At 40.9% G+C, this 15,032-nt stretch overlaps 1 protein-coding gene across 1 annotated transcript in view; it reads right to left on the bottom strand.

Moving 5' to 3' along the window:
• LOC110218191 (mitochondrial dicarboxylate carrier-like) overlaps window positions 1-15,032 on the bottom strand; it is a 32,033-nt gene that overhangs the window by 14,279 nt on the left and 2,722 nt on the right. The window contains 1 exon segment of the mRNA XM_021000758.2: window positions 1,196-1,315. Coding sequence (XP_020856417.1) covers window positions 1,196-1,315 — 120 coding nt within the window.

The following is a 15,032-nucleotide window of genomic DNA, read 5'->3' as shown; positions in this document are numbered from 1 at the left end:
CAGAGTGTTCTTGTCTCCTCTGCTAACTGGATCCTAATTGGAACACTGGATCCCATTCTGTGTTTGCTACACTTTACGAAGGACTTTGACAAGCTACAGTATGTCCATAGGATGGTGAGGGAATACTAGATGGGAAAAAAAGGGAGATATTTAAGTTGCAGTAGAAAAGAGCTGGGGCATCCCAATCGCTACCTTCAAGCATCTAAAGGCCGGTACCATGAAAAGCTCCAAAGACTTGACTTAGATGGCCCGAGAGAAGTATGAGCCCTAGGGAAAGCTCTCAGAGGCAGCAATTGGCCTCCCTAGCCTCAGTGCCTCTGAGACCATCTCCGATTTGTCTTGCCTGGGTCTTGTTCCTGTTTGTTTGAATGCTGTCCTGCCCGTGGTTGTTTGCACTTTCGATCGATCGAGAGAAAACGTTTTTGTTGGTTTGGCCTTTCCTTGCCTGCCCAGAGCTAGCAAACCAGGACCTTAACAGATGTTTGCTGACACAACCTCACATACCAGAACACATTTCCTAACAATGAGAATCATCACAAACTGCAGAAGACAGCAGTTCCCAGTGACTGCAGCTGTCCAAAGAGGCTGCTAGAGGGGGCGTAGAGGGGATTCTTCATCAGGCATCCTGGGGTTGGAATGGATGATTTCCAAAGTTCCTTTCAGCTCTGCAACTCTAGAAATTATTCATGTCCAAAACAGGGAACAACCTTTCGCAGGGAGAGGCTAGGTTGACTCCTGGTTAGGGACGCTGTGGAAGGGATTCCCAGAGTCTAGACTATCAGAAATCCCCATCAACTTGAGGCGTCTGTGATTTCCTAAGACTGGCTTTAATCCAAGTTGAGCACAAAAGAGGCAGGGTGATTGTTATGCCTTCAGCTCAAGAAAATTCCACAGCTAAAAAGTCACCTCCTACCATGTTGGAGGCCAGCGGATAGGGCACTAAACCGGAGTCAGGAAGACCCAAGTTCAAATCTGGCCTCAGACACTTGCTAACTGTGTGACCTTGGGCAAGTCACTAAATCATTCTCGCCATCAGTGTTTCCCAATCTGTAAAATGGAGATAATAAGATTCATAATAGGACTGTTGAGAGGATCAAATAAGATAACATCTGTGAAATGCTTTACCAATGTTAAAAGCTTCTATAAATATTAGCATTGTATTATTATTCCCATCTTTCCTATTAGCACCACCGACCTGCCGACAGATGGAGGCGCTGATGCCATTGTACAGGGCCAGGAAGCCATCGGTCCGCACCACCTTTAATGCCATGCCCGTCATCTTCATCTCTATCTTCTGCTGTGTCTGTAGATGGACCTGCACAAGTCAAATCAGGAAGCATTTATTAAGCACCTACAATATATTAGGCAATTTAAGTTGCAAAGGCAAACCCCCCCTCCAAGAAAACCCCCAAACCCAACAATGACAACAAAGAATTCTTGTTTTCAAGGAATTCACTGTCTAATGGGGGAAACAACATGCAAACAATTATGCACAAACACAAGAGAGACGGGGTAAATTAGAGGTAATCTCAGAGGGGAACATTAGGGGAAACTGGGAAAGATTTCCAGCAAAAGATGGGACTTTAGCTAAGATCTGAAGGAAGCCAGAGATGAGGAACGGGGGCAAATGCAGAATGGGAAGATGGAGGGTCTGTACAAGGAACAGCATGAAGGCCAGTGCCATAGGATCTCACATACTGGGGGAGAGGTGTTAAGAAGGTAGGCCAGGAGTCCCTTCAGGGCACGAACTGCCATTCATCCAGCCAGCCAACCCCTCCCATGTCCCACCAGCATCATTTCCTTCCACAGCCAGTCCTGAGCTTTCTATCACTACAGCACACCTAATCCCTGCCCCCTTCACTCCAAGGATCCCTTTAACTCTTTGAGCTGCCCCACTGCCTCCAGACAGCCTTTGCTCCGTTTATCCCCACAGACCCAAGCCAGTGATTTCCAGGCAGGTGAGAGGTAATAGCCAGGTTGGGGGATCCATCCAAGGTCCCTACAAAGGTAGGGAGTCACAAGGGAGCACATAAAAGTGGGGACTCCATAAGAGACTGTGAGCAGACTCATTTCTTTTTTCTTTTGGTGAGGCAATTGGGGTTAAGTGACTTGCCCAGGGTCACACAGCTAGTAAGTGTTATGTGTCTGAGTCCAGATATGAACTCAGGTCCTAGCTGTGTGACCCTGGGCAAGTCACTTAACCCCATTGCCTAGCCAACAAATAAATAAATAAAGATAAGTTAAAAAAAAAAAAAGAAGAGTCCAATGGAAGTCAGGAGGCCCTGACCTAACTACCTGTGGATCTCTCAGATATAACAGGACTGCTGTTGGAAATTACGTGCTCCAGAAACAAATGACTCTAGATGGCTCTGACAAGCAACATATCCTTCAGTTACAGAAAGTGATAAATAGCTCCAAGTTCAAAGTCAGTTAACATTTATTGCATATAAAATGTCTACTTATATGGAGGTAGAAAAAGTTACCATAAAATTCATCTGGGGGAAAAAATGTCAATAATCTCCAGGGAAATAATGAAAAAAAGTGGAAAGGAAGGGGACCTACTCATAACAGAACTCAAACTATGCTACAAAGAATGACTAAAACAATTTTGTTCCAGATAAGAAACAGAAAGGTTAATCAGTGGGCCAGATGAGGCAGGCACACAATATACAGAATCAAATGATCGCAGTAACCTCGTATTTGATAAATCCAAAGAAACCAGCTGTCAGAGTAACAATTCATTCACTCAGCAAAAACTGTTGGGAAAACTAGAAAGCAGTCTGGCAGAAATTAGGGTTAGACCAATACCTTATACCATACACCCAAACGGATATATGATTGAAGATATTTTGTTGTTGTTCAACTCTTTGTGACCCCATTTGAGGTTTTCTTGGCAAAGATACTAGAGTGATTTGCCATTTCCTTCTCCAGCGCATTTTACAGAGGAGGAAATGGAGGCAAACAGAATGAAGTGACTTGGCCAGGTTACACAGCCAAGTAAGTATCTGACACCAGATTTGAACTCAGGAAGGCGAGTCTGACTCTAGGCCTGGCATTCTATACACTGTGCCTAGCTGCTGCATTTAAGGTATAAAGAGTGACATCATAAACAAATTAGAGGACCAAGGAGGAAATTCCCTGTCAGATGTATGAACAGAAGAAGATTTCATGAACAAGAGAGTGAAAAGAGGTAAAATGGACAATTTTGATTACATAAAATTAAAAAGCTATTGCAGAAATAAAACCAACACACCTAAAATTTAGAAGAGAAGCTGGCAAATGGGGGAAAAAACTGCAGTAAGTTTCTCTGATTAAGGTCTCATTTCTGTATGTCTATATAGCAACTTTCTACATAGAAGGGATCTTCAAATTTGTAGGAATAAGAGTTATTCCCAATTGATAAATAGCCAAAGGACATGAAGAGACATTTTTCAGAGGAAGAAATCATAGCTATCAATAGCCATAAGAAAAAAATCACTAGTAGAGAACTGTAAATTAAAACAACTCCAAGGTTGCTCCTTATCTGTGATATCGGAAAAACTAACAAAAAGGGAAAATGACAAATGTGGGAAGGACTGTGAGCAAACAGGTACGTTAATTAATATACTGTTTGTACAGGTGTGAAGTGGTATAGCCACTCTGGAAAGCAATTTGGAACTATGCATAGAAAGTTATTAAACTGTACATGCTAGGTTTATAACCCCAAAGAGATCAAGGAAAGAGGACAAGGATGTATATACAAAAATATTTATAGCACCTTTTTGAGGTGGCAAAGAATTGGAAACTGTAAAGGTATCTGTCAATGGGGGAATGGCTGAACAAGTTATGGTATATGAACATGATGGAACACCATGTGCTGTAAGAAATGATGAAGAGGGTGGCTTTAGAGAAACCTGGGAAGGCTTATATGAACTGACAGAGTGAAACGAGCAGAACCAGAGAACAATTCATACAATAACAACAGGACAAAGAAAAACAACTTTGAAGGATTTAAGAACTCTGATCAATGTGATAACCAAGCATGACTCCAGAAGACTCATGATGAAACACACTGCCCATTTCCTGACAGAGGGGTGATGGACTCAAGAGTGCTGACTGAGATATATTTTCTTTGGACGTGGCCACTGCAGGAATTTGTTTTGTTTGACTATATTTGTAACAGGGCTTTTTTGTTTTTCTTTCTTTCTCAATGGGAAAGGGGGGAGGGGGAAAGGGGAGGGGAGAGAGAGAGAAGGTAGATTTTTATTGATCGAAAAAAATAAATTTTTTTTGGAGAAAATAAAAAAGAGATAAACAGAACATGAGGTACATGGGTCTTTACCCAAACCATTTTTCTGAGGAAGATGGGAAGATCACAAGGAAGGCTGCTACTCTATGTCAGGCCAGCCAAGAGTGTAATGCCACCTTTGGCCAAGCTTGACCAAGTGCAACCATAACACCCTCCCCCAGCCAGCAAACTCAGGTCACAAAGCAGGCCTCACACTTTCCCCATTTTATCCTTTCTTCCTTTGAAGGGCTGTGGGGGTTTAAAAAATTATTTTCATTCTGAACTTAAACTACAAATAAAATAGGCATTCATATACAGGGCACACCAGTGAAAGAGGACTGCTTCAGAAACTGCAGAGGTCCATTTTGCACAGCTTACTTTTCTTCTAAAGTCTCAGAATAAATTCAGCCTCACTGGGCTGTGGGTTTTGCTGAAGTTTTCATTCCCCATGCTGGTAGTCTTTTTTTTTTTCCTTAAACCAACTGGACAAATAAACCCTTTTTAGCTCCGAATGAGCCGTAGAAGTGAATACACCCAAACAGAAGTGCACGAAGGGCTTTTAATCACCTTAGACCATTCCCCGCTTCAGTCATTTTGTGGGGCTGCTGCCCTTCCAGTTTCCATGCTGGTCCTTCAGAGACTACGTCAGGAAAGAACTATGACACTCAGCTCCAATCCCCTCCCTTCCCCATAAAGCTTCAGCACTCTGGCCATTCCAATCCACTGGCAGTTCCAAACAGTAATAATAACTAGCAGGTATACAGTGCTTTAAGATTTGCAAAGCACTTTACATATTATCTCATTTTATTCTCACAACAATCCTAGCAGCGGGTGCTATTATTTTCCTCCCATTTTAAGGATAAGAAAACTGAGGCAGACAAAGGTTAAGTGACTGGCTTAAGTCATACAAAATAAGTGTCTGGGGTTGCATGTGAACATGAGTCTTTTCTTCCTGGGGAGGCAGCTAGGTGGCTCAGTGGATATAGTGCTGGGCCTGGAGCTAAGAAGACCCGAGTTTAAATCCAGTCTCAGATACTAGCTGTGTGACCTTGAGCAAGTCATTTAATCTGTCAGCCTCAGTTTCCTCATCTGTAAAATGGGGATAATAATAGCATAGCACCTATCTCCCAGGGTTGTCGTAAGGATCAAATGAGATAAGATTTGTAGAGTACTTTGCAAACTTAAAGGTGCTCTATAAATGCTAGCAATTATTATTACCCTCTGAGACACCAGCTGCTTACCACTGCTTACCTGTATTCCCAGTATCTAGCATACTGCTTAATACTTTTTCATACATTCACGGGTAACACTGCCGGTAGCTTCAAGGATAAGGTTACAAGCTTACAACGGACTGAACATACTCTAACAAGGGTCAGGGATAAACATAAACACACACACACACACACACACACACACACACACACACACACGTTTCAGAAGGGGATACAACTAAAAAGGACAATTTTGTTCCTACCTTCTCAAAACTTAATGCACACTTTTCTCTAAGCACTATAATATTTCACTTTTTAATAGCCTGAGGCAAAGCAACATTTAAAAAATTCATCTTTTATAAAACTGAAAGTTCTGAATACGGCTTATGTTAAACCAACATTCTTGAAATTTCTATGACATTTTATATTCTGAGCAACACGTTTGTCCACAGGTTGAATTAATAATGTAACAAAAGCAGGCATGATGATGGTAAAAATATTATACTCCACTTGGGTAATTGCTATAGTCAGATAACTTTGCTACCTTCAGGTAAATGCATGTTTCCAAAATGCTTTACACCAAGTACGAAATCATGAATCAGGTCAAAAAACATTCGTCCATACAAAGAAACTCATCTTTCCATTTCCAAAAGTTTTATGCAAGTGTGCATATTCTACACAGTTGCTCTTTTCTTTTTCTTTTTTTTTTTTTTTGGTGAGGCAATTGGGGTTAAGTGACTTGCCCAGAGTCACACAGCTAGTGAGTGTTACATATCTGAGGCAGGATTTGAACTTAGATCCTCCTGACTCCAAGGCCAAAGTTCTATTCACTGTACCACCTAGCTGCTCCTCATTTATTCTTTTCTTAAAGGGGGTCGCTGGGGAATGGGAAGGAACACATATGATTCATTTACACTGTCAAGATATTTAGAGACACCCTGTTTCCCAGAGCCAAGGTCCAGCAAGCAGGCTGTGCCCTGAGCTTGGCATAACAACAATCCTTTGCGCTCTAGCTGATCTCACCCATTGCTTTGACCAGCACTGGGTGTTCTGAGGGATTTATGTTTCCTATTAATCAATAACTGTCTAGATGGAGCTCCCCTTATTTCCCAGGGACCTAGGAATCATCTATCACATCTTTTAACATGCTTACAACCCTTGTTTCTCGTAACAGCTTAGTGAACTGAACCACATACTGCACTCCTGCTACCCACCATGCTAACTCTGGTTCTGTATCCCACTGTGAGCCAATCAACTTAGAGACCATTTCCATAGGACCCAAGAACTCCTGCGTTGCCCAGGCATGAATATGCCGTGGGAACGGCTAAGAATGATTATGTCGTGGCCCATCCCATTTGTATATAAAACACTGCCTTTGCCCCAGCATGTCAAGCTATCCTCAGGAGGAAGACTTCTGCTTGCAAGCATTTCCTCACTTTGAAATTAAACTTTTCTTTGTGTCCTCAGTCTCCTGTCTCTAGCCTGCTCTGCTCGGCTCTGGCTACCCACAGATTAGAGGCAGGTTCCCATCTGGTTGACAGCACATGCCAGAGTTTGACATTACCAAAATGTACTGGAATTTTATAAAATATAAAACTCTTTAGGCAGAGAACACAGAACAAGTCTTATGGATACACACCTAAAAAAAAATTCAGAACACCATTCTCTAGCTTCAAGATCTATTATTTTTCACCAAAATTTTCTGATGCCATATGTAATTTAATAGCATTAAATGTGTACTTACCCACCAAAATACAATTGTAATTTTTTCATTCTTTCAATGAATAAACAAGAGATAAGGAAAATATTCCCATATCAGTTCACTAAAATCTTTTCTCACATCGGGGCCCAGTTTAACTTACATTATCTTTTAGGATCAGAAAATGATTATCTTTATTGGGCCTTGATGTCACAAGAACATGGATAATCATTACTTTTCTCTATCCAACTTTATCTCATTCCTGTCTTCTTCCTTTCATTTATGGGTGTTTGGATGGGTTATAATATAGGGTTGTTCTTTTTAGTCCAGATCTCTAATTTCATGTAGGGAATTCCTTGGTATGGAAGCTCCACCACTACAGACCAGCAATTATTTTAAAACTTAGAATTTCTCCATGATTTTTCTTCTTTCTCTTCATTGTTTAAGCGGTATGCTCCACTCTACATTTCTGGGATGCCTCATTTCTTCCAAAGAAACTCACACTTTACTATTTCCTTGTCTTCAACCTCAATAGCAACCCTCTTCCCCTAAGTATCAGTAGCCTATTTACAAAAAGCACTTGTTTTAATGTACTCAAATCACTGAGCTACAGGAACTCCACAAAAGCTTTCTTCCTGGCCCCCTCTTCTCTCCCACTTTTAGTTCCCGAATCCCTCTAAGATTCTCGTTTCTTTATTGCTGTTCAGTTGTTTTAGCTGTGTCTGACTCATGTTGACCCCATCTGGGGTTTTCTTGGCAAAGATAACTGGAGTGATTTTCCATTTCCTTCTCCAGCTCATTTTCTATGTGAGGAAACTGAGGCAACCAGAGTTGAATGACTTGCCCAGGGTCACGAAGCTAGTAAGTATCTGAGGTAAGATTTGAACTCAGGAAGTTGTTTCCTGGCTCCTGGCTCATCACTTTATGCACAGTGGCACCACATGGCTGCCCACTTCACCTTAGAAGTCATCTAATCCAACCCATACCCAAAAAAGAATTCCAAGAAGGTTGTACAGCCTCCAATTTAAAGACCTCCAGTGATGAGGAATTCACAATATCCTGAGACGACCAACTCTACTTATGGATAGCCAGTTGTCACAAAGTTTTTCTTCACAACTAATTTTTAAACTAAAAAGAAAAACTCAGGGTAACAAGTCAAGGAAACCATTTTGGAATATGGAATAACACTTACGACTGGTAAGACAAATATGTATGGAAAATACAGCACACCTAAGAGGCTTTGACAATGGGAAAAATAATCACAGAGCTGAAAAGGAACTCAGATTACTTAATACAAACCTATCATTTCACAGGGGTTCTGTGACAATGGAGACTAAAAGAGGGTAAATAATTTGTCCTACAGGTAGTTCATAGTGCAGTGAATAGCGATCCAAGCCTGGAGTCAGTAGGACAAATCTGGCCACAGGAACTTACTAGCTGTATTACCCTGGGCAAGTCACTTCACCCTGTTTGCCTCAGTTTCCTCATCTGTAAAATGAGCCGGAGAAGGAAATGACAAATCACTCCAGTATCTTTGCCAAGAAAGCCCCAAATGGGGCCACCAAGAGTCGGGCATGACTGAAATGACTCGACTACAACAATAACAATTTGTCCTATATCAATCACAGCTGTTAATGACAGAACAGTACTAGCACACACGTTTCTTGAGTGTTACTATTTCAGTGCTCCTTGCAATAATTCTGAATTGCAAGATAAATATCCAGGACTTGCAAGCTTATTTTAAATAAAATAATTTTAAAGGGTTCTTTTTGGTTACTGTTGATAGCTGTTGCCTATACAGCAAAAATATTTCCCAAACGTATCCATGATTATCTTTATGAATAGGACTACTTCACGTCTGGGGATTTCACAGCTTGCTATAGCTTTGATAATTTTCTTTAAAAGTTAACAGTTTTCTAATACACTGCAAAATTTACTAGGATAAACCAAATCCATCCTTTAGCTCTAACACAGAGTGTAGAATTCTTCTATTGCCTTAAATTTTGTTTTTCAAAAACGAGCACCAAGTATTTTAGCATGTACAAGTATCACGTCATATGTATCTTACAACTGCATGTTTTAGTAATAAATGAAATTGTGATATTGATATAATTCAGTGTATTTATAAAATGAGATTAAAAAAATAAAAATATGCTTCTCATTAAGATAAAATCCAAGCAAACCTACTTGTTGTTTGTCCTTCGTTCTTATTTATTTATTTATTTGCTAGGCAATGGGGTTAAATGACTTGCCTAGGGTCACATAGCTAGTTAAGTGTTATATGTCTGACGCCGATTTAGTGCTCTATCCACTGCACCACCTAGCTGCCCCTGTCCTTCGTTCTTAAAGAGGACCATGACATGTAAGTGAATTGGATTTAAGCGAGAGACGGCTATGTAAAGTCATCAGCCTCACTTTCTCCTCCAGAGCCATCTGGGTCTACTTGCCAGATACAGATCAGGATAACTTGAGAAGCAAATATAGTAGCTGATGAAGAGGGCTCCCTACCCTTCCTCCCCCCCAATACTCCAGTAGCTCCTGAACCACTGTGGCCCACCACATTTACAGCTGCTGCTCATGATAGAGATGGCAGCAGCTCCTGCTCACTCCCCAAGCCAGGAGAGTCAGCTCGTTCTGCTCCCATCGAGCTAATGTACACTTTAAAAAATAAACTATGTGACCCTGAGCAAGTCACTTAACCCTAACTACATCAAAAAATTAGTAAACTGTATGCAATAGAGGTTCACAGTTTCACATAGAACCTTCTTTTGTTCTTTGTATACCAGAATGTTTGTGTTCAGTGATAATTAAGTCCATTAAAAAAAAAAAGAAAAATTAATAAATGCTCAGGAAAATGTTGATTTTCTAGGATGGCAGGATTGTAAATATCTGAGAAGGATAGAGTTTGGATAAGATAGGATTTAACTACCTACATCTGTCCAACCTTTTAAATTTTAAAATAAGTTTTATCAGAAAGACGCCTTTCTCTTTTACATTAGAGCCATTTCTGGAAATTATCATCCAAGCTCCCATCTGACCTTTTCTGAGAGAATACAGTGGGAAAAAAAGAAGGGAAACAAACTCTTGGCTGGTCATGGAAGAAGACAAAGGAAACCCCTGTCTTCCTTCCCCCTACATACATTTTGCCTAAAAAAATGTGTGAAAAGTCTCCTTTTGTAAATAATCCACCTGCTACTACCACAACACTGAGTGAATATCTCCTAGTTCCAAAAGGAAATGTCATCAGTTTCTGCATGTGACAAGACTTTGGTTATTACTTAAATGCAGACTCACTTAGTAAAGTCACCTCTCCTACCCTCCCACCCCACCTCAAATAGAATTACTTAATTTTTAAAAATTTAATCAGTATTTATTAAATACCAAAGGTTTTAGGTGCAAACTACCATGTGGTAGACAGCACAAAGATGTACCTTGCCCTTCAGGAACTCGAGTCATAAGGACAGATTTAGAGCTGGGAAGTACCATAAAGTACATTTAAATCCATGTTCTTGAAGAACGTAGGCTTTTAGCTAAGACTTGAAGGAAGCCAAGAGGAACTTGTAGTTAAGGGAGGGTGTCATGGTCTGGCCATTCCTGGGATGAGGAAGTCTACCCAACCTTTCTGGAAGCTATGGTACTGTACAGTAGGGAGAATTTGATTACAGTTCTCCCATTATCAAACACTACCAAAACCCTTTTTATTTTATTTTTTAAATAGTATTTTTTCCAATTATACATAAAGACAATTTTTAACATTCATTTTTACAAGATTTTGTAAATTTTCCTCTCCTTCCCTTCCCTCTGCTCTTCCTAAACTAAAACCCTTCATTTTAGAGATGAAGAAACTGAGTCTCAAGGTTGGGGAGGTGATTTGCTGAGGGTCACACATAAGAAGTAGGATTCAGACCTAGGTCCTCTGATAACTCTGATGAGGAGGAGGATAATATGACAATAATACCTCTGAATTTTATTTATATTTGTATTAGCAGCTTACGATTTGTTAAGCATTTTACAAATATGATCTCATTTTATCCTCACAACAACCCTTGGAGATAGATGTTATATTTTCCCCGTTTTACAGATATGACCTCTACTAAGGCAGACTAGAGGATAGGTGACTTTCCCAGCATCACACAATTAGTTAAGTGTCTCAGGCTGGATTTGAACCCAGGTTTTCTGACTCCAGGTCCAGTGGTGTACCCAACACATGACTTACCCACCTCACTGACTCCAAAGTTAGTGATATTTCCAGTGTGCCATGCTGTCTGCCAATCCTAGATCCTAATCTTTTGGTACAAAAGTTCATAATTTAGAACATGGATTTTAAAGTCATTTTGGCTCTGCTACAATCCCCATGCAATGCAGGTATGGCACAAAGGATGCTGAATGCTGACTTACTTTGCCTTAACCACACTTGTTACAAGATTCAGGGCTGGAGGAGGGAGGGATTGTCATAAAAATCAGTGAAAAATGATAGCGAGACCAAAATACTGGCACTAGACTCAGAGGACCCGAGTTCAAATGCCATCTCTGATGATGATTCTTGTAGTTGGGCAGATAATATAATCTTTTTTTTTAAATATAAATTTATTTTTAGTTTTCGACATTCACTCCCACAAGTTTTTGAATTCCAAATTTTCACCCTATCTCCCCCCACCCCAAGATGGCATGCATTCTGAATATCCCTTCCCCTAGTCTGTCCTCTCTTCTATCTCTCTCCCCTTCTCTTATCCCCTTCCCCTTCTATTTTCCTGTAGAGCAGGATAGACTTCTGTACCCCATTTCCTGTATTTCTTATTTCCCAGTAGCATGTGAAAACATTTTTTTAAACATATGTTTTTAAAACTTTAGGTTTCAAATTTTCTCTTCCTCCCTCCCCACTCACCCTCACTGAAAAGGCAAGCAACTCAATATAGGTTGCACACGTGCAGTTATGCAAAACACGTCCATAGTAGACATATTGTGAAAAACTAACTCTATTTCCCTTAATCTTACCCTGCCCTCCCATTTATTCTATTCTTTCTTTTGACCCTGTCCCTCCTCAGAAGTATTTCAGGTAATATAATCTTCCTGGGCTTCAGTTTCCTCTTCTGCAAAATGAAAGGGTTGGAGTAGATGACTTCCAAGTTCCCTTCCAGTTCTAGATGCATGACTCTATGATGCTTTTAATTTACAAAAAAAACAAAAAAACAAAAAAACAACCCACAACTTGAAATCTGACCTGGTCTCTAGTCCTGGCTCTGACATTAATAATAATTAGGCACATAAATGCCTTTCTTTGTTCTGTGCCTGGCACAGAGTAGATATGCATTCTGAGATGACCCCCCTACTCTCCCCCACCCCTCCCAGTTTATCATGAGTATATATATAACCTCCTCATACAAAGTTGTTTGCATAGTGTATTCCCCATTAGACTGTGAGATCCTTGAAAGCAGGGACTGGTTTTCTGCCTTTCTTTGTATCCTCTGTCTGGCACATTATGATGTTCAGTCATTTTTTAGCCATGTGTGACCTCCAGCTTATTTTACAGATGAGGAAACCAAGGCAAACAGGGTGAAGTGACCTGCCCAGGGTCCCACAGCTAGTAAGTGTCTGAGGTGAGATTTGAACTCAGGAAGAGGAGTCTTTCTGACTCTGGGACAGACACTCTATCGACTTCACCACCTAGCTGCCCCTGCCTGGCACATAGTAGGCACTTGATAAAATTATTGTTGATTCGACTATTAGATTCTTAACCTGGGGTTTGTAGACAGATTTAAAGGGTCAGTGAAGTAGGACGGGGGAAAAAATAACAGAGCACTTAAAGGCTGGAAAGTGCTTTACATAATAATTCTCATTTGAGTCTCATAGCAGAGTGGAAGGATCTGGGTTCAGATCTCACCTGTGACCCTTCACTAGATATGAGGAGCTCTGCAAACTTAAGGTGCTTATATTAAAACCAAGATTATTATCATTACTTAGCTGTGAAACAATAGACAAGATGACCTCTTCTCTCCCGGCTTCCATGTTTACAAGTTCCCAGAAAACATGGGAGTTGGACTCTGATCTCAGACTCTTTGCAATTCTTTTATTTTTATTAGCATGACTTCCAATGGGGACTCTTTTAGGTGGTTCTTCTGCAGCACAGAGAGGCACAGGACACTCAGAAGGCAGCCCTAGCCCAAAGAACTAGAGGCACAGTCTGCCTCTGTCCAACCCCAAGAATGTTGCTGTGGGCCTGGAGGTTACAGAATCTGCCCAGTTATCTGCCCCATGGGAACCAGGCCAGGCATCTCCAGAACTAGGGAACTGTTCACACGACCAGGCACATTCTGGTTAGTAATCTGTTTGCAGAGACTGCAACGTTACCATCCTTCACTGCTTGGATTACCAGTCAAGGTACACAGACTGAGCCCACCCCTACACCCTCCCCTCAGCCTTTGCACCTTTATCCAGGAGAACTGTAATCAAATACTACCATAAACCATCATAGTTTCCAGAAAAGATGGGCTAATAGCCCTATTGTTTCCCTCAAAATCCCAGGAATTTGCCACAGACCCCAATACCCTTTCCTAACCACAGCTCTCTCCTGGCTTCCTTCAAGTCTTGGCTAAGAGCACACCTTCTTCGAGAAGTCTTTCCCAGGTCCTCCTTAATCACCCTCCTTCTGAGGTTATCCCCAGTTTATCCTGTTTGGACATAATTATCTGGATATTGTATTCCCCATTAGACTGTAGATACGTATTCTGAGATTTCTCCCTCCCAGTCTCCCCTCCCCACCCAGTTTATCCTGTATATATCCTACTTGTACATAGCTTGCTTGCACATTGTATTCCCTATTAGACTGTGAACTCCCGAGAGCAGGGGCTGGTTTTCTGCCTTTCTTTATATCTACAGCACCTGGCACATAGTAGATGTTTCATAAAATGCTTGTTGATTTGATTATTGGGGGGGGGGTTCTTAACCTAGGATTTCATGGAGAGATTTAATAGGGTCAGTGAACTTGGATAGGAAAAAAATATCTTAATTTTCACTAACCTTTAATTGAAATTTAGCAAAAACCATTATTATGAGAAGGGGTCCATAGATTTCACTGCCAAAGGAGTCCATGACACAAAAAAGGTTAACAACCTCAGCTCTGTAAGACTCTAAGTTCCTTGAGGACAGAGGCTATTTTGAGTCTTTATTTCTCTCCCCACAGTTTAGCACATGGTTGTTCAGTTGTTTTCAGTCATGTCCAACTCAGTATGTCCCCATTTGGGGTTTTCTTGGCAAAGATCCTGGAGCTGTTAAGACTCTCTCTCTCTCTCTCTCTTTTTTGGAGGCAGAGTTAAGTGACTTGCCCAGGGTCACACAGCTAATTAAATGTCTGAATCCACATTTGAATTCCTGACTCCCACCCAGCACTCAATCTAGGAAGCCACCTAGCTGCCCCTAGCACAGAGTAAGCTCTTAATTCATTCAAGGTGACTGAGTATATACAAGCTATTGTGATCTGCTTTTGACCTGGTGTTCCCTAAGAGGGTCACAGACCAAAGAAAACCTGCAACCCTCACTCCAAGGTACAAAGTCAGCAGAAAGAGCTGACAGTAAATCTTAAGGGGAGTCATAAATTTAATTGCAAGGACAAAGTTGCCCTTCAGGACCTTCCAAAACGTAGCTGTTTAGGTAGGATCAAGGCAGGGTTGAAGAAAGTAGGTGAAAGTTAATGAGGCATTTTCTTTCAGCCCAAACTGAGAAGCCAAAGTCTCCTAGAGCTTAAAATGGAGTAGGAGGAAAAGCTAACATTAGAAAGTGCTTTAAATACAATTTATAGTTAACAAACTGGCTTGTGGTGAGAGATAATTGATGGGCTGGAACATCTGGCAAAGTCCAA

Source organism: Phascolarctos cinereus, unplaced genomic scaffold, assembly GCF_003287225.1.
Source record: "Phascolarctos cinereus isolate Bilbo 61053 unplaced genomic scaffold, phaCin_HiC Scaffold_5;HRSCAF=322, whole genome shotgun sequence".
Classification (NCBI taxonomy): domain Eukaryota; kingdom Metazoa; phylum Chordata; class Mammalia; order Diprotodontia; family Phascolarctidae; genus Phascolarctos; species Phascolarctos cinereus.
The sequence above is the reverse complement of the archived record's forward strand: the minus strand, read 5'-3'. Positions and strand labels throughout refer to the sequence as shown.